Here is a 22,578-nt window from a genome sequence, read left to right as displayed (position 1 = left end):
GGAATCTAATCCATATTTATCTCTAGCTCTGGAATTTTTAAGATAACTTATTATTCTGTCAACTTTTGTGTTAGACCCCTGCTTAAGAGTAAATGTGGGTAGAGCAGTATCCGCCACTGTAATACATGGAATCTCTGGACAAAGGGACTTAGAAAGAACACTTATTGTGCCCACAACATAATTTTTTTAAGTATTTGCTATCATACCATGATCACTAATACATTTTCCTTCTAACTCAACTTCTATATTTCGCACTGATCTTTTATAATTTCCTATAAAATAAAAAAAAACACATTTTCCCATGTGCATTTTGTATTACCTTTTCCTTCCTCTATTATAGAACTATAAAATTTAGCTTTTGCTTTTTTAATTTCACTTATTACTTTATTCCCTAATTTATTCAAATTTCGCTTCTCGTATTACATCCTAGATTTAAGAAACTGCTACAATGCATAATCTCTCTGTTTCATAAGTGACAGATATTTTCATTTAACCACGGTAGACAATTTTGCTTCCTCGGTCTACTTTTAACTTGCCTCATAAAACTATTTACAGTATTTTAAATGATATCTGTTAAAACATTTGAATCTTTTTCTGTACAATTATGAGAGAAATGCTCTTCCCAATTTATGTCTTCTAATGCCTTTTTCTATTTAAAACCTGATAACTAAACCTCTTTTTTGTCAATTGTCTCACTATACGTAAGTGTTAAATTATGGTCAGACAATCCTCTAATCATATTAAAAGACTAAGCTATGATCAGATTTATTGGTAAAGATTAAATCAATTTGTGTTTCAGAAGATCTAGTTATTCTTGTAGGTCCATTAACAAGTTGTTTCAAATCAAAGTTTCTAGTTTTTTTCAAAGTTTCTTTGTTCTTAGTTTCTCAATTTTTTCCTACAAATTTTATCTAGCCAGTTTACATTTAAGTCACCAAGTAGAATAACTTATTTAGTAAAATCGCATATTTTAAGAAGCCTATGTAATTTATCATATTATTCATTATTTGCCGATGGTGGTCGATAAACAGCTATAATTATGAAAGACATTTGTGGTGAGAGGGAAACATCTAAAACTATACATTAAATATCAAAATGATAAGCTCAAGCGGGTGGTGGTGGCGCAATGGATAAGACACATGCCTTTGGTGTGAGAGACCCGGGTTCGAATCCACTGTGCTACACCAATGTGTCCCTGAGCAAGACACTTAACCCCTAGTTGCTCCAGAGGCGTGCGACCTCTGACATATATAGCAATTGTAAGTCGCTCTGGATAAAAGCGTCAGCTAAATGAATAAATGTAAATGTAAATAAGCTAATTGTAACTCTGTACACCTACAGTAATACTATCCTTGACATAAAACATAATACCCCCACCCCTAGCCACTAAATATCTCTTCGAAATATATTATAAACAAGGACATCTAATATTGCTGATGGTGAAGTAGTAATTGCAAAGTAAGGGGAACTTCTTTTTCGTAAGGGTTGCCGAAACGGGTTAATTTCACCATAAACACCTGGCACGAGTTTTCAACGAACTGTCTTCGAATCTCTGATCGTTTGTGCAACATAAGCAACGTCTCAACTTGCAAACTTGTTGAATCGAGACAAGCAAAAAAAAAAAAAAAAAAAAAAGGAGCCAATACTTCACTGCTATACTGTGTACACCTATCTTCGCGTAACGCCCTTCAGCCGTGACTTATTCACTACAGCACTGCCTCGAGAACCTTATTGCTTACATAACATTCTTCAAAAGAAAAATTATATATTTATTATGTTCCTCAGAGTCAGAGACCATAAAACCTGAGTAAATGCTAGCGTTTTCAATGACTTTCTCTGACTGGGAAGATAAACTTACTCCTCATTTCAAAAACAACTTGTTTAACACGAAATGCTTCTCTTCTCATTTTCACTACTTATGAGCCACAACTTCTCACACATCTCACTTATGAGAGAAATATTAAGAAAATAATTGCCTACCGTTATCAGCACGCTGAAGTAGATTCAGCTCTCATCGTCTCTGAAAGAAAAGGCGACAAGCACCGCTAGTTCAGCGTCAGATGTTGTTACTTTCACTTTCTGTAGTCAGGGATTAGCTGTAGGCTATTTATGATACATGGTTTCAAATATGTAATTCAAATATAAAATACGATTTTGTAATTTGTATTTGATTGCTTAAATTGCTTAATATTTTGCATCAAAATACTTTACTATTTTGTATTTTTGTAGTTTTAAAATACTGTTAAATACTTTGTAAGAAGACTACGTGATGACATCATAAAAATGCAGCCTTTAATTGGTGCCTATAGTTTGCCCAAACTTGTTGAGATCAGGGGCCGTATGTATAAAGCCACTCAGAGTAAAAATTTTGTCTCAAGTCTGTCAAAATTCTAAGAATGACATAATTTCCTAAACTTAAGAATAAGTGATTCATAAAGGTTCCTACGTGTTAAGACTTAGTCTCAGCTCATAAATTATTTAAGAGAGCTGGAGAGGTCTCCTAGTTAACAAGATGGCAGCAGAGAGGACGAGGCCACGCACTTTTCAACGAAAATATGATGTATTGGAGTTAAATGATGACGGAGTTGATCAAACGATAAAAAAAGTTTAATTATCAAGCTATTCTTTTTGTAACTTACCTTTAAGAAATTTTACAGCAATGAAATGAAATGAAAGTAATAATTATATTTTTGGCGACTGGAAAAATGCAGCAGCGCACATGTGATGACTCAGGCCCTTCAGTCCAAAGCAATAGCACTATTGTGGCACTGACCACACCAAATATACAGTAGTGGCCAAAAGTGATGTGCGGAGGTTTAATGGCCCTACAAGTTTGCTTAAACCATCAAATTATGAGGAAATATATTTTTTAATATTTTAAAATATGAGGGAAGAACAAAACACTAAACTTAGTGAAGGTATTTATCTGACAAAATTATTTCAAGTCACCTTTATTTCTACAGTGCTATTTACAATACATATTGTTTCAAAGCAGCTTTAAAGAGTTAACAGGAAAATACTGCAACAAAGTTAGTATTGGCTGTACAGCAGCTCTAGAAGAAAATAGTGTCATTGTCTGGCTTAAGTAAGTTCAAGTCAAGTTAAGTCAAGTCAAGTCAAGTTTATTTGTATAGCGCTTTTCACAATACAGATTGTATCAAAGCAGCTTCACAGTATTAAATTAAAATAATACAACAAAGTTTGTTTCAAGAGGAATTTATTGATTGATAAAATTAAATTAAATATCCCCAAAATATCCCCATCTGAGCAAGCCAAAGGCAACAGTGGCAAGGAACCGAAAAACTCCATCAAGTGACCTAATGGTGTCCTAAAACTCCATCAGGTGACCTAATGGAGAAAAAAAAACCTTGGGAGAACCCAGGCTCAGTCGGGGGCCAGTTCTCCTCTGGCATTTATGAGCTAGAGGCCGGATTGTAGTTTGAACTGTAGGATTATATGAATGCCTGGCTGAAGAGATGCGACTTTAATCTAGTTTTAAACTGGGAGAGCGAGTCTGAGCAACGAACAGTATCAGGAAGACTATTCCAGAGTTTTGGAGCCAAATATGAAAATGCTCTCCCTCCTTTGGTGGTTCTGGATATCCTAGGTATGACCAAAAGCCTTGAATTTAGTGATCTTAAAGAGCGCGATGGATTATAGGGTGATAGAAGATCCGTTAAATAGACTGGAGCTAAGCCGTTTAGGGCTTTATAAGTCAGTAGCAATACCTTGTAATTAATACGGAACTTTATAGGTAACCAATGCAGTGATGATAAAATCGGTGTTATATGATCATATTTTCTTGATCTCGTAAGAACTCTAGCGGCGGCATTTTGGACTAACTGTAGCTTGTTTATTGAGGATGCAGGACAACCAGCTAATAAAGCATTACAGTAATCCAGTCTCGAGGTCATGAATGCATGAACTAACTTTTCTGTATCAGAAACTGATAGCATATTACGTAGCTTAGCAATGTTTCTAAGGTGGAAAAAGGCTGTTTTTGTAACATATGAAATATGATTTTCAAAAGACAAGTTCAGTGTTGATTAATTTCTACCAGAAAGACTTGGGAGGCAAAAATACCTAAACAAGTATACATTTATTAACAGGCCAGCAAGAAAGTATTGTGTTTTAAAGTTCTTTGGCGTAGGCCCCATCCGTAGCTCGCAATCAGAGGGTACGGAATCTGCATTTCCTGCCTGAAGACGAAGGCCGACCCCCTGGGAGGTCCTGGTGGTGGTGGGGAGTTTGGAGGTGAATGTAGACGTCGGCATCTGCGAACTCAGACATGTGTTAGTTGTAGCCTTTTTGAAAATTCAGGGCTATAAAAAAAAAAAAAAAAAAAAAAAAAAAATTCCTTTAGTATTATTTTTCCTTTTCAATTTTTTTTTTCTTCTAAAAATGTTTGTTTAAAGGTTTTGCCAATGTAAGCTTTGTAACAAGAGTGTACCTTTAAGTTCTGTAAAAATGTTGAAACAGTATGCGTCTGTTCTTAACCAATGAGAGTTTGTGCTGCGGGGGTGTTGAGGGAAATTCCCTTTTTGGAGAGAGGGGGAGTTCGATGAAGGAGATAAGAGTGCGTCATAATTTTTTTTGTTGGATGAGCATCACGTTGGACAGAGACTAATTCTTCTCGGCTGTCTGAACTGAGTTGATGAACAGTTTTGTTTACGATTCGTTACGAAATTTTGAGCGGTGAGGAGGAGACTGGATCCGAAATCTCGAGGGAGAGTGGAGGACTCGTTTGGAGCTCCTGGCGGAAAATCACCCACGGCCTAATGGAGGACTGATTCATCGGGCATCGTTGATTTGAGATTGCTACTTTCTGGGGGTTTTTTCGGTTTGAAGATATTCGGGACCACCGCATTATAGCCTTCATGTTCATGCACATGCAGATGAGTGAGTTGCTTATGAGTCGGCCAGTCAGCCTGCACCTTTGACTGTATGGACCCACTCCACTAGGAGTATGGTTGCTTCCAATGCATTACTGTCAGGAGTTTACCTCCAAGATGTTTGTGATGCGGCAGGCTAGTCCTCACCGCATACATTCGTGAGGCTTCACTAGCTGGACCTCGGCTCCAATCCAGGGGCGCAGGTGCTTTCGCCTAGATGTGCGTATTGATTTCACACAGATGGACACTCGCTCTTAAAGGGATACTTCAGGATTTAGAATTAAGCTTTGTATTAGTAGAAAACCTGTAGCAAATTACCGTGCTTTCTACACTCATATCCCCCTGAGATGAGAGATTTATGTATTTTTTTGTCTGGAAAAAATCCTCCGATGACGCAAAAATCGTCATTTTGCGTCATCGGAGGATTTTTTGGCCAGAGGCTAAAGACCACAGCCAGTAGTAGGGGCTGTCCCGCACATAGTATCAGCCGTCTTTCTTTGGAAGCTAAGCTAGCAGGCTCTTGTTCTGTGGAGAAAGCTGAGTAGTAGGAGAAAGCTGAGTAGTAGGAGAAAGCTGAGTAGTAGGGGTTACCATTCTCTTTTTCCCGGACATGTCCGGCCGTCGAGATCGTCCAAAATGTCCGGGATTCGGCTTTTGGTTTCTGCAGTCGCCATTCATTGTTTACATGCACACCTTTTGTTTCAATCTAACTGAATTCATTCCGATTGGTGAATCTGAATGTAGTGTTTACATGAACGCTAAACAAGTGATCGGTTGATGTGCGTTTTAACATTGCTAAGACAATTCCCGCTCCTCCGTGAGAGATACGAGACCGGTGCGTCTCAGTAATCACGCCACCGGCCTCGCGCCATTCTCCCGCGCCCCTCAGTCTCGTCCTGCTCGCCACAGTAAACATAATGAATGGCGACTGTAGAACGCAAAAGCCGAATCCCGGACATTTTGGGCGATCTCGAAATACCGGGCAAACTCTTCACGGAGTCTCACTAGTAGCCTAGCCTTCTTGTTTTCAACTGCGCTCTCTAACTGGTAGGCGTGGCCTCCTAGGGCAGCGAAGCAAGTGCATTCTGGGAGTTGTTGTCTTTCATCCACATAAGCCAAAAATACATTTTCTGGTTTTTCTCAGTCTAGAAATCTCCAAATTCAAAAATAATTTCACATTTCTTCTACATAAATTACCTATTTTAAATACACATTCATCTTTCCAGAGGTGAAGTATCCCTTTAAGGTGGCGTGGGCATGTTTCAAAATCTACGTTTTGTCCCCCCCACTATTTCCCAATGTAAGATTTTGTTTTGCATTTCCTGCCTATCTCTGCCGAGTCTCCAAATTAATCCATTCTACAACTTTTAAATACATAATTCAATTTTAAAAAACGAAATTATAGGCTTTAGTGCAGGGTCCGAAAGTTGGTCGTTTTGTCGCCATGATTACACACACACACACACACACACACACACACACACACACACACACACACACACACACACACACACACACACACACACACACACACATTGTTGGCAGTGCGCTCAAAGTCATCTGTCAGTTGTTACAGTTAAACCCATCATGTCACTGGATGAAATAAAATCGACTAGCAAAAATACAGGAGGCCGCCTTACAAACCAGCATGTGGAGGATATTGTCATTTCGCCGTGAGGTTTTGATGGCGTCATTTATTTATAAGGAGGGCAACACTCCAGTCCAGGAGGTGGCGCTAATGCACCTAAAACGGTTTATTTATGTATGATTCGGCAGCCTGTATTTATTTCTTGTATGTAAATGTTACGTAACGTAGGAAAGGAAACTTGGAAGTTAAAATACTGAAATAAATACTGATAACATATTTTGGGCGGTTTTTTAACAGTTTTTGGGCTGGAATTCATCAGCTGGATCTGTCAACACTGGTGGACGGTTGACGTTACAACCGAACAACGACAGTATTCAGAGTATCCTAGATGTGCGTATTGATTTCACACAGATGGACACTCGCTCTTAAAGGGATACTTCAGGATTTAGAATTAAGCTTTGTATTAGTAGAAAACCTGTAGCAAATTACCGTGCTTTCTACACTCATATCCCCCTGAGATGAGAGATTTATGTATTTTTTTGTCTGGAAAAAATCCTCCGATGACGCAAAAATCGTCATTTTGCGTCATCGGAGGATTTTTTGGCCAGAGGCTAAAGACCACAGCCAGTAGTAGGGGCTGTCCCGCACATAGTATCAGCCGTCTTTCTTTGGAAGCTAAGCTAGCAGGCTCTTGTTCTGTGGAGAAAGCTGAGTAGTAGGAGAAAGCTGAGTAGTAGGAGAAAGCTGAGTAGTAGGGGTTACCATTCTCTTTTTCCCGGACATGTCCGGCCGTCGAGATCGTCCAAAATGTCCGGGATTCGGCTTTTGGTTTCTGCAGTCGCCATTCATTGTTTACATGCACACCTTTTGTTTCAATCTAACTGAATTCATTCCGATTGGTGAATCTGAATGTAGTGTTTACATGAACGCTAAACAAGTGATCGGTTGATGTGCGTTTTAACATTGCTAAGACAATTCCCGCTCCTCCGTGAGAGATACGAGACCGGTGCGTCTCAGTAATCACGCCACCGGCCTCGCGCCATTCTCCCGCGCCCCTCAGTCTCGTCCTGCTCGCCACAGTAAACATAATGAATGGCGACTGTAGAACGCAAAAGCCGAATCCCGGACATTTTGGGCGATCTCGAAATACCGGGCAAACTCTTCACGGAGTCTCACTAGTAGCCTAGCCTTCTTGTTTTCAACTGCGCTCTCTAACTGGTAGGCGTGGCCTCCTAGGGCAGCGAAGCAAGTGCATTCTGGGAGTTGTTGTCTTTCATCCACATAAGCCAAAAATACATTTTCTGGTTTTTCTCAGTCTAGAAATCTCCAAATTCAAAAATAATTTCACATTTCTTCTACATAAATTACCTATTTTAAATACACATTCATCTTTCCAGAGGTGAAGTATCCCTTTAAGGTGGCGTGGGCATGTTTCAAAATCTACGTTTTGTCCCCCCCACTATTTCCCAATGTAAGATTTTGTTTTGCATTTCCTGCCTATCTCTGCCGAGTCTCCAAATTAATCCATTCTACAACTTTTAAATACATAATTCAATTTTAAAAAACGAAATTATAGGCTTTAGTGCAGGGTCCGAAAGTTGGTCGTTTTGTCGCCATGATTACACACACACACACACACACACACACACACACACACACACACACACACACACACACACACACACACACACATTGTTGGCAGTGCGCTCAAAGTCATCTGTCAGTTGTTACAGTTAAACCCATCATGTCACTGGATGAAATAAAATCGACTAGCAAAAATACAGGAGGCCGCCTTACAAACCAGCATGTGGAGGATATTGTCATTTCGCCGTGAGGTTTTGATGGCGTCATTTATTTATAAGGAGGGCAACACTCCAGTCCAGGAGGTGGCGCTAATGCACCTAAAACGGTTTATTTATGTATGATTCGGCAGCCTGTATTTATTTCTTGTATGTAAATGTTACGTAACGTAGGAAAGGAAACTTGGAAGTTAAAATACTGAAATAAATACTGATAACATATTTTGGGCGGTTTTTTAACAGTTTTTGGGCTGGAATTCATCAGCTGGATCTGGCAACACTGGTGGACGGTTGACGTTACAACCGAACAACGACAGTATTCAGAGACTCACTTTGTATTTGAGATAGGAGTAGGCTAATTCAGCCGATGAAATGGCAGATTGCTGGTTTTCAGTTTGATCATCAGTTTTGTTGTATTTTGAAACTGTCAAATATAGCCTACTTAGAAGAAATGTATCTAATTTTATGTTGTGTAAAACAGGCAAATGCTAGCTAATTAGCTAACTAGCTATATGCTATCAAAGCTGATGAACAGTCAAGAGTTTGTGAATGTGCCATTGATACGTGTCCATAAACTATGTAGAAGTAACATTAGTCAAAATGTTCACACAGAGATGAGCATCCTACAGTACTCTAAGAGGAAGAGGACAGAGGAGAACGAGCTTGTAAGTTGTATGGATAGCTACATACAGTATATTCTAAAATTCACATAGTAAAAGTACTTTAGATCAGTAAAATTAGGCCAACGGCATGTCATCAGAGTTTGCATTGAAACCAGTTCTGTGTCCTCAAACATTTGTTACTTTCCTAGACAGGAGATGAAGAGACCACAGAACAGGAGGAGTTAGGGCCAAGTGAGAAACAGGTAATGGGAATATGACAGAATGCTCATTTGTGTAGGATAACAGAATACATTGGTACTGTGTCCAGCTAATTTAACTAGTTGTTCTTATGATTATATATATTTGAATGTAAAATGAGTTTATTGCTGAATCTTTATAATGATAAGCTACATATGGCCCTTTGAAATCCATTTTATTTTTCCAAATTCCAATTTTTCCAGATTCTGCGACATTCCACAGAGATTCCATTTTTATTATTTCCGCCTTACTGCATTGCGTTTACTGCATCATGGAAATCAAAGGGCCCTACATGCAAAGATTACCTTTCTAAGTAAAGTGGCTTTTTATGATAACGATTTATTGAGTTGGATTTGTGTTATTTCATGTAAATTCTATAGAGCAGCCAGAATTGGAGAGAGGCCAGGGTTTCAGAGCAGGTCAGCCAGACAGAGCATCAAAGGCCATATCAACCTGAGGCAGGATGTATCATTCAGCAGCAGCTTGCAAACAAGACACTTAGTTTCCAGGATAGATGGTACAAAAACCACACATGGCTACACTACTGTCCTGATGTGAGAGGTATACTCTGTTTCTATTGCATGAAAGCATTTAAAAGTCAGACAAGTCCCCTTGCTAAAAGTGTAGATCAGTCATTTGTATCTACAGGATTCCAAATCTGGAAAAAAGCAATAGAAAAATTTAAATCACATGAAATGTCTCAAGCACACAAAGAGGCTATAACAACACACACATATCAGACAAAATAAATAGACACACAGTTATCATCAGCAAAGGCTCTTCAGCAATAGCAGGCAAGGTCTCATCTGCTAAAAATTGTTGGCTCATTGCAGTTTCTTGCTAGACAAGGTACTGCTATTCGCGGTCATGAAAACAGTGAGGGAAATTTCAGGCAGCTCCTTCGTCTCAGGTCAGAGGATGTTGAGGGACTGGAGAGTTGGATAGTGTAAGGGTGGAATTCCTGCAGTGGTTCAGTCTGCAAGAACTGCCGAATGACTAAAGAAACGTTATTAGCAAGATGGTAGAAAACTGCACATTTCTTGTCTATACCACCCACTGCCACTTATACCAACGACGGAAATAAGCACAGTTACAATAGCTTAATATTTGTGGGAGAGCGTTGCTATAGAGAGTGACGCTAATGTATTGCAATATGTAGCATTTCAAAGTCAATACCAAATCAAATCTAGTTAGCACATTAGTTGTAATTGAAAAGGTTTAATGGCAAAATATGGTTATGGTTACACTTAAAATAGTTACAAGATAGGTATGAGATGATGATAACTTATACCATTAATTGTACCCAGCATATAAAATATTACCAGAGAGAGAGAGAGAGAGAGAGAGAGAGAGAGAGAGAGAGAGAGAAAGAAGAGAGGAGGCAAAAGGAGAGAGCCCCAAGAATAAGAAGAGAGGGGACCCAGAGAAGAAGAGAGCCAGAGCATCAAAGAGACAGCGCAACAGTTTCAATCTTGTTTTATCCTTTCCTTGACGATGTGACCAAAACAGATAATTACACTTCCACCACTGTACTAAAGGTGTGATAATTCATCGACCCCCAAAGTACAAACATTTGGCCTGCAGGCCTAGATCACTATCAGCCCCTCTGTGCCTTAGGAACTCCAAATGGTCATTGTGGTAGAAAGAGGGGGTAGAAAAACAGTCAAGCAAATATAATTTAAAATATCTTGGATTATTTTCAATCCTACATAGTACAGTAGAAACCCCAGAGTCGGCAGCTATTAAAACATCGTTTAGGACTTTCAAGAGTGCAGTCTCTGTCGAGTGGTATTTTTTTTTTTATTATTGAAAAGCACAAATACCTTATTTTCATCCAGGAAACTCTGCAATTGTTTCAGAACTATCTTCTCTAAAATCTTAGAAATAAAAAGCAAATTTGAAACTGGTCTAAAATTGTCCATAACATTTAAGTCTAGGTTGGGTTTATTTAACAGCGGCCGAACTATAGCATGTTTCAATGCTTCCTGGTACCATGTGCTTCCTGGGCGGCAGTGGCTCAGTGGTTCATGTAGATTGTCTACAAACCAAAAGGTTGGTGGTTCAATCCCCAGTTCCACCTGACCAAGTGTCGAGGTGTCCATGAGCAAGACACCTAACCGAGCTGGGTGGCGCCTTGCATGGCTGACACCGCCGTCGGTGTATGAATGTGTGAGTGAATGGGTGAATGTGAGGCTATATGTAAAGCGCTTTGGTGGCCATAGGTCTGTGAAAGCGCTATATAAATGCAGTCCATTTACCATGGAGGTTTCCAGACATCGATTTATAATGTTTAACAGGTAAGGCCCCACAGCATCAATAACTTTTTTCAACAGAAAAGAAGGGATGGCATCCATAGAGGAGCCCGACGGCTTTAACTGACCCTCTATTTCTTGCAGATGGGAGAGAGAAATAGGTTAAAATTGCTTCAGCTCCACCGAACAAGCCACCAAGGTAGACGGGTCAAAAGAAGGACAGCATATCCCCAATCTAATGTCATTGATCTTATTCACAAAAAATGTAAGAAAGTCATCACACAGAGTCCTTGATGCATCCGGATACTCATAAACAGGTGGATTAATAACAGAGTTAAAAACAGTAAAAAGAGTTCTTGGTCTGTGATCATTTTTAGTAATGAGTTTTGTGAAATAATCAGATCTTGCTGCTCTCAAAGCCTTTTGGTATTTTAACAACGAATAACTTAGTATTTTAAAGGAAACATGAAGCTTATCCTTCTTCCATCTACGTTCTGCTTTTTTGCAGGACTGCCTCGTCAACCCAAGGGTTAACTCTTGGCTTAGGTTTTAGGGTCTTTACTGGAGCTACTACGTTTAAGACATTCACACATTTAGAATTAAACTCATACAAAAGCTACTCTGCACTTAATGCATACTGGTTTGTATCCATAATGTGCATAGTATCACAAAAAGCTGATGAGAAAATTGTACAAGTATCCGAATTAATTAATCGGGATTTACGGACTAGCCTTTTGGGTTTCAAAGAGTTTGATGGTGTAGGAATAGAAAACATAACACATTTATGATCGGAAAACCCATTATCTACTATCTCCAGATCAGACAACGAGATACCATATGATAACACCAGATCAAGTGTATGTCCACCTTTATCGGTAGGGACATTTACATGCTGATCTAAATCAAAGGCATTTATCAAGGTAATAAACTCTTTAGCTAAAGAGTCTGTTGGGCAACACACATGCACATTAAAATCTCCTAAAATTAACAATTTATCATACTTTGGTACAAATTGACCCAAAAAATCTGCAAGCTCTTTGAAAAAGTCTGCATTGTGTTTAGGAGGACGATATATCAAGGCAATCAACAGTGGACTATTCAGTTCAAATACAAATAGTTGCAGCTCAAAACTTCTGAAGTCATTTTGTACTATTTGGTGATATAAGAATATGTCTTTAAAAATAGAGAGTAATCCGCCACCCCTGCCAGTTGTAAAAACAAACAGTTTGAAGGTAAAAGTTCCGACAGAGGGCTTGAATCACTAACGGTAAGCCAGGTTTCCGTAATAAATAAGCAGTCCAATTCACGCGAAGTAAAAAAGTCGTTTATAATAAAAGTCTTGTTTACCACCGATCTCGAATTTAGTAGACCCAGCTTGAACAGACTCGGACTAGCCGTCTCCGTCAGCTCCTCAGACTCCCGCACCTGGGGGAAAGTACACAGATGTTTGACGCACACTCCTCGACGGCTGTAGATACAGGGGGAGCCACACATACCAGAGGTCACCGTGTCTGGGACCAGGGGAGCACTCCGCTCATATAACAGATCCAGGGAACGCCAGCGGACAAAATAGTCGCCGGCCAAACACCTCCCTCAACGTCCCAAGGACTGCACACCAGACTGCAGAACCAGGCAAGACTTCAGCCTAACAGCAAAGCCACCGCGTTTTCCGCGTTTCTTCCTCTGTCTCTTAACTGGTAATGAGCATGGCCATCGCTGGAGATAACCAGGTATCGACAATAAGAAAGGAGGAGGTGGATAATATGAACCATTTGAAGCATAGTTCAACAAATTGTTTGGACGGGCCCGAAGACTTAAGATAGTTGATTTATCATAGACCAATCTTGCGCATTACGTTACCTTTAAAATAAAACAAAATAAAACAAACAATACAAATAATAGGCTCTGAGACCGACGGCATGCCATGTACACCGGCGCCATCTTCTAGGCTCTGAGCCGTCGGTCTTGCCATCACTGCCTCAGTCTCCATCCATCACCAGGCTCTGCCTCAGCCTCTCTCCATTGCCAGGATCTTCCCAACCTCTTTATCACCAGGCTCTGCCCCAACCTCTTTATCACAAGGCTCTGTCCCAGCCCGATCATCTTCTAAATGTTTTCATTTATTTGTTCTTTATTAAATAAAGTATGTTTTTGTACAGTTCATGGTATGTAGTGATTTGGTTGTAGTTATACTAGATTGCTTCTCTCTGTTTTTATAATCTACCCAGTCTGTCACTGCATATAACCTCTTACAACCAAACTAAGTAGTACAGTCTGTTCCCAAAAGTCATTAGAAATGAGCATTTAAGTGCTTTTTATATATATATATATATATATATATATATATATAAAATATATTACAAAAATCTGGAATTTTCCCAAAAAAACCCTAGTATTTACTGTCCCCCCCTGGGCGTGGGTATTACCGTTCCCACAGTGTTTCGACGCAGCTCGAGTTCCCTTAAAAGGGAACGTCTTGGTTACGTACAGTATGTAACCCTAGTACCCTGAAGAGGGAACGATTCACTGCGTCACTCTGCAAGGGTTTGGGGTTTTGCACTTTGCAGATGGTCCCTTATTCGCACTTGTCTCTCAGCCCTCTGCTCTTAGAGACCAATTTATATTATAAAGCTTGTTTTGAGGAAAATTGGGTTGTAGCTCGTTGTCCACATTACTATGATTGTAAATAGATGTCGTTTGTGTTTTAACAACATTTAGCTCATGAATATATTGATCTGGGAAGTTCGAATCTGTGAATATATTGCCAACTTTAGCCTACTGAACTCTTAAAGGGATACTTCACCTCTGGAAAGATGAATGTGTATTTAAAATGGGTCATTTATGTGGAAGAAATGTGAAATTATTTTTGAATTTGGAGCTTTCTAGACTGAGAAAAGCCAGAAAATGTATTTTTGGCTTATGTGGATGAAAGAGGTGCCCTAGGAGGCCACGCCTACCGGTTAGAGAGCGCAGTTGAAAACAAGAAGGCTAGGCTACTAGTGAGACTCCGTGACGAGTTTGCCCGGTATTTCGAGATCGCCCAAAATGTCCGGGATTCGGCTTTTGCGTTCTACAGTCGCCATTCATTATGTTTACTGTGGCGAGCAGGACGAGACTGAGGGCCGCGGGAGAACGATGAAGAGGCCGGTGGCGTGATTACTGATGAGCGACACCTGTGAGACGCACTGGTCTCGTATCTCTCACGGAGGAGCGGGAATTTTCTTAGCAATGTTAAAACGCACATCAACCGATCACTTGTTTAGCGTTCATGTAAACACTACATTCAGATTCACCAATCGGAATGAATTCAGTTAGATTGAAACAAAAGGTGTGCATATAAACAATGAATGGCGACTGCAGAAAGCAAAAGCCGAATCCCGGACATTTTGGACGATCTCGATGGCCGGACATGTCCGGGAAAAAGTGGATGGTAACCCCTACTACTCAGCTTTCTCCTACTACTCAGCTTTCTCCACAGAACAAGAGCCTGCTAGCTTAGCTTCCAAAAAAAGATGGCTGACACTATGTGTACATTCTGTGAATGAGATCCCACCCTCTATAGGCAGGTTGAGAACATGCGGGACAGCCCCTACTACTGGCTGTAGTCTCTCGCCTCTGGCCAAAAAATCCTCCGATGACGCAAAATGACAATTTTTGCGTCATCGGAGGATTTTTTCCAGACAAAAAATACATAAATCTCTCGTCTCAGGGGGATATGAGGGTGGAAAGCACGGTAATTCGAAAATACTACAGGTTTTCTACTAATACTAAGCTTAATGCTAAATCCTGAATTATCCCTTTAAGCACCCACTGACCGCATTTCTTTATATTTTAGTCCAAATTTCAAACGCTATGAACTGCTCCATTGTTAACGCACAGAGCTGTTTGAAACACTGCCAGCGGGACATTAAACAGGAAGTTTACAGGAAGAATACAAAGTTTCTCGGGGGAACACAACATATCTTAAAATTATTATTTTTCTCCCATGGCTCTCAGTAGATTTAGTGGTTGGAGTTGGGTTAATACTCCTTGACAAGTTCTGTTGTTACTTTCTGATTACATTTCTGGCTACATTTAAAATATCAAAACATATTGATCATTTAATAATTGTTGAAATGCTAAAAAGTTTGTTCTCAACTTTTTTTTTCAGTACAATGATTGATAAATAAATATTTGATTGCTGAATATTCTACCCTAATTGAAGTAGCTGTTTAGTAGAATCATGATTTTGCATACCATTGCATGAATGACTGCCTGACACATAATATATTATTATATTTATGATTAACAATCAAATGATTAATTAGTTAGAAACTAGTTGCTATGAATACAGGTACCATCAGTTGTCTTCTTATGAATGACTTGTTTGTCATTGAGTCAGTGTTGCTGATGCAAAATTATTTTGATGCAAAATTGCTGATGCTAAGTAACTAATTTAGGATACAATTTTGAGTAATTCGCAAACTGCTAAACATTAAACTCTTGGTTACTTTAAAATTAACCTTATCACATATTAAACATTGTTTAGTGTAAAGGTGAAGGGATCAAATAGGCCAATTGATGAAAGGGTTGTGAAGAAATGTTTGCACATTGCTTGTGTGATATCCACTGGCTCGCCTTCATGCTCAAGCCCCTGCCCCCTTTGTCTCAAAATGTATTGTGCCCCTCTCTGATAAATGTAAATAATAATAATTATTAAAATAAATATTATAATAAACAACAATACACTTATACACCATTGCCACTAACAATAATTTGCATTTGGCCGAGGTGAAGTGGTAGTAGGCGGAGTTTCCTTTGCAGCGCTATGTACGCAGCAGTTCGCCGCCGCCATCTTCAAACTGCACGGGCAGCAGGTAACATTAAGCTAAAACGGAAAAGTTACATTTATCCTACCATGCTACTGTAAAAGTTGCGGCAGCATGTGAGTTATGCTTAACAATCATAAAAGTATAACTCAATTTCAGCCGCATTCTGAGTCTGACAATGTCATTCGTTTTTAAGGCCATAGCAAGTGTTATTAGCTTGGGGAAATACATCTAGTGAAAGGAAATTTTAAGTCCATGTCCAGCTCTAAATTGTAAGGAATTGATATATTTGATTTCATAGTACACTTTACAATAAAGTTAATTTGTTTATTATTCATATTAACTAACATTAACTAATCATGAGCAAAACATTTGTTAGGCTACTGTAGGCCTATTTGTTAATCTTAGTTAATAATAATACAACTTTTAATTGTTTGTTCATGTTATGTCACAGTCAGTGCATTAACTAATGTTAAAGGAGAACTCCGGGCAATTTTTAAGTTAATCTTGATCGTTAGACCTTTGTGAGTACTGTCTATAGAAAAAAAAAATGAACCAGATCGGTGCTTGCAACATGGAGCTACTACAGCTAATGTCCAGAGTTCCCACTCAGCTATAACGGCAGTTATGGGGGCAAAAACATAAAGGGTGTCTTTGTGCCTGTTAACAGACACAAAATGCAAGTAAAATGTCTGTCCAACATGAACAGGGCCCTTACATGACAACAAGATGCGTTTAGCAACTTAGTCATTGTTTAAACTCACCTAAATAGTGTTTTAGACGGCTAGCTGTAGTCTTGCGCTGAAGTCCCGTGGGAACTCACTTGTAGCCGGAAGAGGTAAACAACAGTGTGCAGGTGGGAGGAGCGTCGTGTGTGTGATGTGTTGCTCGCAAGTGAAGAAGAAATGGTTCGCGTTTGTGCCGTTCCGAATTGTGGCAACAGAATGCGAAAATACAAGAATTTACATTTTCATCGTCTTCCTATGCATGACCTCGATATTCTGCAGTTGTGGCTAGTTGTACTTCAACTTGATGTGCAAACTCCCATAACAGTACTACGCGCTAAAGATTACCGCATTTGCAGCGAACACTTTGAAAATGATGACTACACAGACACAACACAGCGGGGCCGGTTGAAGAAAAATGCCATTCCGTGGACGAAGATGCGTGCAACCACTGTGGAGGTAATGTCAACTTTATTTATCCTTCCATTTGTGCACACACGGCTTGAGGAGAGATGTGCAGTAATACATGTTTTTGTAGTCTTATTTGCAAAACTTTAATTATTTAATTAGCTTCTATGTCTTCAATTATATTTGTGTTGTGCTAATTTCTATGAGAAAACAATGGACTTGCTAAAGAGAATAAAGTGTGTGGGAGGGTGCAGTATGGGGGAGGGGGAGGTGTGTGATGATCACACAGGCTACGAGATGTCTGGGAAAATACTGTCCGAATGAACACTAAATGATAGATATAAATAGCAAATGTTACTGTGTTATGCAGTTGAATAAAGCTATTATTTTATTTATTATTACTTACTAATTCAGGAGACTGATACTACTGGTGTGCCCCTGAACGAATCACTATTAGCTGGAGTGCTACAGTCAACTCCAAAGAAAACTCTCCAAAGAGAAAGTGAATCCAGATCAAGCCGACCTGGTCTGTCCTCCTGCTTGACCCTACTTCTCTCTAGTCCAGAGACATCATCTGTAAGACCTCGCACAAAGCCTTCACTAACTGGGACATATACAGCAAGACCTCTTTCATGGGGACAATCAGTGGTAAGCCTCGCAATGATCAAAGCTTTTCATAAATTTCCAAACACATTTGCCATCACTAGAGTGTAATATTATACATTTCTAATATCAAGGACCAGGGTGCCATGGCATCATATTTGTCTGTCCCCAACACAGCCAGTGGTGATGTGACACAAGTGAGTTGAATGGCTTTTCTTTTGAGCCTGTACTACTGTTATTTTTTGTGTGATAATGCTTATTGTTTACTAAAGAAATAAATGTAAATGTATTTACACAACAACTACATTGTAAATTTCACAAACAGGATGATAAAGAACATTCGGCAACGTTGGATATGAGCAGAAGCTTTGGGGAAATGCTTTTATCCGACACAAGTTTTTCGCCATCTAGCCACACCCCAACATCAAGCTCTGGTTCAGGTTCTGGCTCTGGAAAAGAACCGGAACATGAAAGAAAGTGGATTGTGAATGAATCCAGACTACTAGAACTGTTCAACACATGCAAGACCTGTGGCTCAGCGGTGGAAAACAAAAGGATTGTAACCCATGGCAGCCAAATCCGAGTTCTATGGACATGCTTGAATGATCACCCTGGAAGTTGGGCTTCATGTCCTGACATTAGAGGGATGGCAGAAAATAACCTGCTCATCAGCGCATCCACTTTTTTCACAGGAACCACCCATACCACCATTTCTGACTGGGCTGAGCTTCTTCATACCCCAATTGCGAAGAAAACTCAATATTATTCTATGCAATCTATCTACCTCATACCAGTCATCCAACAAGCGTACAGAGATCAACACGAGAAATTAATGGAACGTCTCGTGCAACTGTGTGCCTCAGGACATAAAGTTGAGCTCTGTGGTGATGCTAGAAGTGATAGTCCAGGTAAGCATTTTGCTGGAAATGTACATCATAACTCCAGGAGTTATCATAGAAATTATTCTGATTATTCTGATTATACTGTATGACACATGGCAACCCTACAACATAGTTACCAATTCATCTCTGCTTTTTTCTCACAACAGGTTTCAGTTGCAAATACTGTACATATTCATTTCAAGATGATGCCACAAAAGAGATCATTCATTTTGAATTGGTTCAGGTAAATGATCTACTATGTTTTGTAAAACCAAATTATGTAAGTATTTTCAAAAACAAATATAGACATGCTTTGTATGATCGGTCAATATTGTTCTCTAGGTTACAGAAACAACCAGCTCGGTTGCTATGGAGGTGTTGGGATTTCAGAGGGGTCTGGACTATTTGCTTGACAGAGGAGTGGTTGTTGGTGTTGTGACCACTGACAGATCGCCATCCGTCCACAAACTCATGAAGGACAACTACACTGGCATCCAACATGAATTTGATCCCTGGCATGTGAGCAAAAGTAAGTACATTTAGTGGAAAAGACACTCAATTGTTTGTACCTGACTAGATAAGTGTGTTCTCTTTAATTTTATCACTAACTTTTTAGATGTAATTTTTGGCTGTTTTGTACAGGTGTGAAGAAGAAACTTGTAGTTATATCAAATAAGAAGAACAACAAAGACTTGCAGCCATGGATAAAGTCAATCACTAACCATCTGTACTGGTCATGCAGTACAAGCAAAGGTGACAAAGAGGTAAGAATATAATGTAGTACATAACATAGATACAGTATTTTTGGTATAGAATATTTACTGTTATATCAACGATAACAAAACATGTTCCTGTATGCCCAAATGTATGCCCTGTATGTTCCAAATAACCGTTTTAGTAAATATTTTTAATAGTATTTACCTGGCACATAACGTAATATTTGCACCAGGAAAGTATTTCACCAACTATGACTTCAATCTAATTTTTATAGGACTGTGTACGAAGATGGAAATCGCTTCTGCACCACATATGTGGCATTCACCGGTGGGAGGAGGATGGTGCTCAGTACACCTGCCATCACACAACCCTGACAGAGGATGAACAGAGGCGCAAAAGGTGGCTGAGACCAGATTCATCAGCTTTTGTGGCACTGAAGGGAGTAGTGTTGGACAAAAATCTCCTTTGAGACTTGAGGCAGATGTCACTCTTCAAGCATACAGGTATCTATTTACATTGATTCAAATATTTTTCCAGTCATGATGATTATTGTTGCAATATTTTTTTTTTTTTTGAGAGGAGCAGTTTTGTTTCATTACTGCCTACAATGCAATAATACCAGTTACACTGGTTCATTGAGTGTGTGATATTACATTTATACAGGATCTTTGGAGGTGTACTGCTGAAGTATGCTGAGAAGCGACTTCACTTCAGTTACGACAGCATGAGGGCTCGTACCCAACTTGCAATAATTGACCATAATTGCAACGTTGGGAGACCACAGGCGAAGACAAAAGAAAGTATCCTCATATATCCTAATATATCCTCATTTATATCAATATGTTTTACATATCAACATCTCATTCATTGTATAATACCTAGTTTCTTCAGGTGTTCCATGAAGATGCTGTATTTAATTTGTAATTTCATGTATTTTAGGACAACCACGGTATAAAGCTGTATACTCAAGTCAAGACAGAGTCAGCAATGGGTTGCAAAACCCATGTTTGAAAACACCACACAGGCCTTTTGTCATGATCTTGTTGAGCGTGTGCTGAGGAGGAGAGATGACAGTACTGTCGTCTTTTCCGACACTTTACCCCCTCGTAAACCAGGACAAAGGACATTGCTCCAGAACATCGCTCCAATTCCAAGGCCGGACAAGGGTGATCTGGTCGCTCATACCAAATCTCGCTTTTGAGCTTGGCAACACCACTGTTATCTGACAATGTTGACATTTTTTATATAAAGCTTACAATGTTCTGTAAATTATTGTTGTAAAATAAAGATTTGTTTGTAACTGTAATACTGTGTTCTTATAGTTTGAGTAAAAACACAGGAGCACAAGAACTTTGATTTACTATCTTTATTATAATGAATGACATAATGCAATCTTTTTGAACATGAACAATGTACAATTTAGACTAAACATTTAGAATATCTCCTCTGCCTCCTGAAATCCAATGTAAGTACCAGTGGGGGAGGGATACTTTCTTCTGATCACTGATACAACACAGCTAGGTAATGGTGTTCTACTGCCACGGCCAAGGCGCTCTCCTTTTAGTGCCCATTCTAGTACAACACGGTAGGCCACCAGCCTGCATTGGCTATAGGAATGGGGGTGGTGGCAGAGAGAGCAGAAGTTTGGTCAGTTCACTAGCGAAATGGCTAATGTATTTACAGCAAAAAACTAAAACAATACTAATAAAATGAATAAGGAAAAGGCGTATGTCATGTTATCAATCATATATTCAACTCACTCTATGGATAGCTGCCCATTTAGTCCCTCCGGTTTTGGACGTCTCTTCCAGTTTATTTTAGGAACGAAGAAGAAAGTGTCCAGGACTGCCTTTTGGATAAGAGCAGGAAATTCCTCGGTACAGGTGACACATTTTTCGTTGCCTGGCTGTATGAGATCCCACTCTTTACAGCACAGGCTTTCTTCCTCGGTAGGCATTGGGTCACAACACCCACATAAACACCACCAGTTGTCCGAAATCCGTGTCCTTGAAGCATATGCTTCATCTGCCAGTTGCCCCTCTGTCTGTCTCCTTCTTTCCAACTCTTGTGAGGCTAGTTCTTCGTCTGTATGATCGGGTTCGAATAAATAAGGATGACCATCAAACTCAAAAGCTTCTTCCATGTGTTCAAAATCTTCTATATTCTCCATAGTTACGTTACTATGAGCTTCTTCACTTGCGAGCAACTCCGATCATCACACACACGACGCTCCTCCCACCTGCACACAGTTGTTTACCTTTTCCGGCTACAACTGAGTTCCCACGGGACTTCAGCGCGAGACTACAGCTAGCCGTCTAAAACACTATTTAGGTGAGTTTAAACAATGGCTAAGTTGCTAAACGCATCTTGTTGTCATGTAAGGGCCCTGTTCATGTTGGACAGACATTTTACTTGCATTTTGTGTCTGTTAACAGGCACAAAGACACCCTTTATGTTTATGCCCCCATAACTGCCGTTATAGCTGAGTGGGAGCTCTGGGCATTAGCTGTAGTAGCTCCGTGTTGCAAGCAACGATCCGGTTCGTTTTTTTTTCTATAGACAGTACTCACAAAGGTCTAACGATCAAGATTAACTTAAAAATTGCCCGGAGTTCTCCTTTAACAAATACAACTTTTGATTTTAATAATGTTTTAGTAAATGCTGAAATTAATATTAACTAAGATTAATACTGCCCTACAAAGGCAAAATACCTTAACTCGCTAGAGTGTGGAACTGAGAAAAAATGACTTTAAAGATTTTAGTTGTCCCGCCAAATTAATAGGTAGGACACTGGATATCTGGCAAATAGATGTTTTAGTAATGAAAAGTATATACATAAATCTTGAGCTCAAACTTGACTTTTGACCACTATATTAAAGTTACTGTACTCTGCCTTTGTATTGTCAGCAAAAAGTGAGAAGTCATGCCAAGGCAAAAGGCAGTAACTTCCACATTATCAATATTTGGTTGCTGATCACCATTAACAAAATCATTATAGTAACACCTGTATAAAATTTAGTGATCATGGCATTTATTTTGTATGAT

At 39.4% G+C, this 22,578-nt stretch overlaps 2 protein-coding genes and 1 long non-coding RNA gene across 3 annotated transcripts in view; 2 read left to right on the top strand and 1 right to left on the bottom strand.

Annotated features, from left to right (window-relative positions):
- Positions 1-22,578, bottom strand: part of LOC309507816 (uncharacterized protein) — a 138,625-nt gene that overhangs the window by 42,350 nt on the left and 73,697 nt on the right. The gene's annotated exons all lie outside the window — the stretch shown is intronic.
- On the top strand, positions 16,162-22,212 carry LOC309507175. The gene is made up of 3 exons (XR_014209069.1): positions 16,162-16,210; positions 16,245-16,656; positions 22,145-22,212. It is a non-coding gene; the product is annotated as an uncharacterized lncRNA (long non-coding RNA).
- On the top strand, positions 17,910-20,231 carry LOC309508685 (uncharacterized protein). Its single transcript, XM_082183162.1, has 8 exons — positions 17,910-17,980; positions 18,070-18,132; positions 18,261-18,843; positions 18,984-19,060; positions 19,159-19,345; positions 19,459-19,580; positions 19,808-20,036; positions 20,197-20,231. The coding sequence occupies exons 2-7, from the start codon at positions 18,082-18,084 to the stop codon at positions 20,000-20,002; spliced, it is 1,215 nt and encodes a 404-aa protein (XP_082039288.1). The 5' UTR covers positions 17,910-17,980; positions 18,070-18,081; the 3' UTR covers positions 20,003-20,036; positions 20,197-20,231.

This window comes from Leuciscus leuciscus (assembly GCF_965113295.1).
Source record: "Leuciscus leuciscus genome assembly, chromosome: 10".
NCBI lineage: Eukaryota > Metazoa > Chordata > Actinopteri > Cypriniformes > Leuciscidae > Leuciscus > Leuciscus leuciscus.
This window is presented reverse-complemented; position numbering and strand designations above follow the sequence as displayed.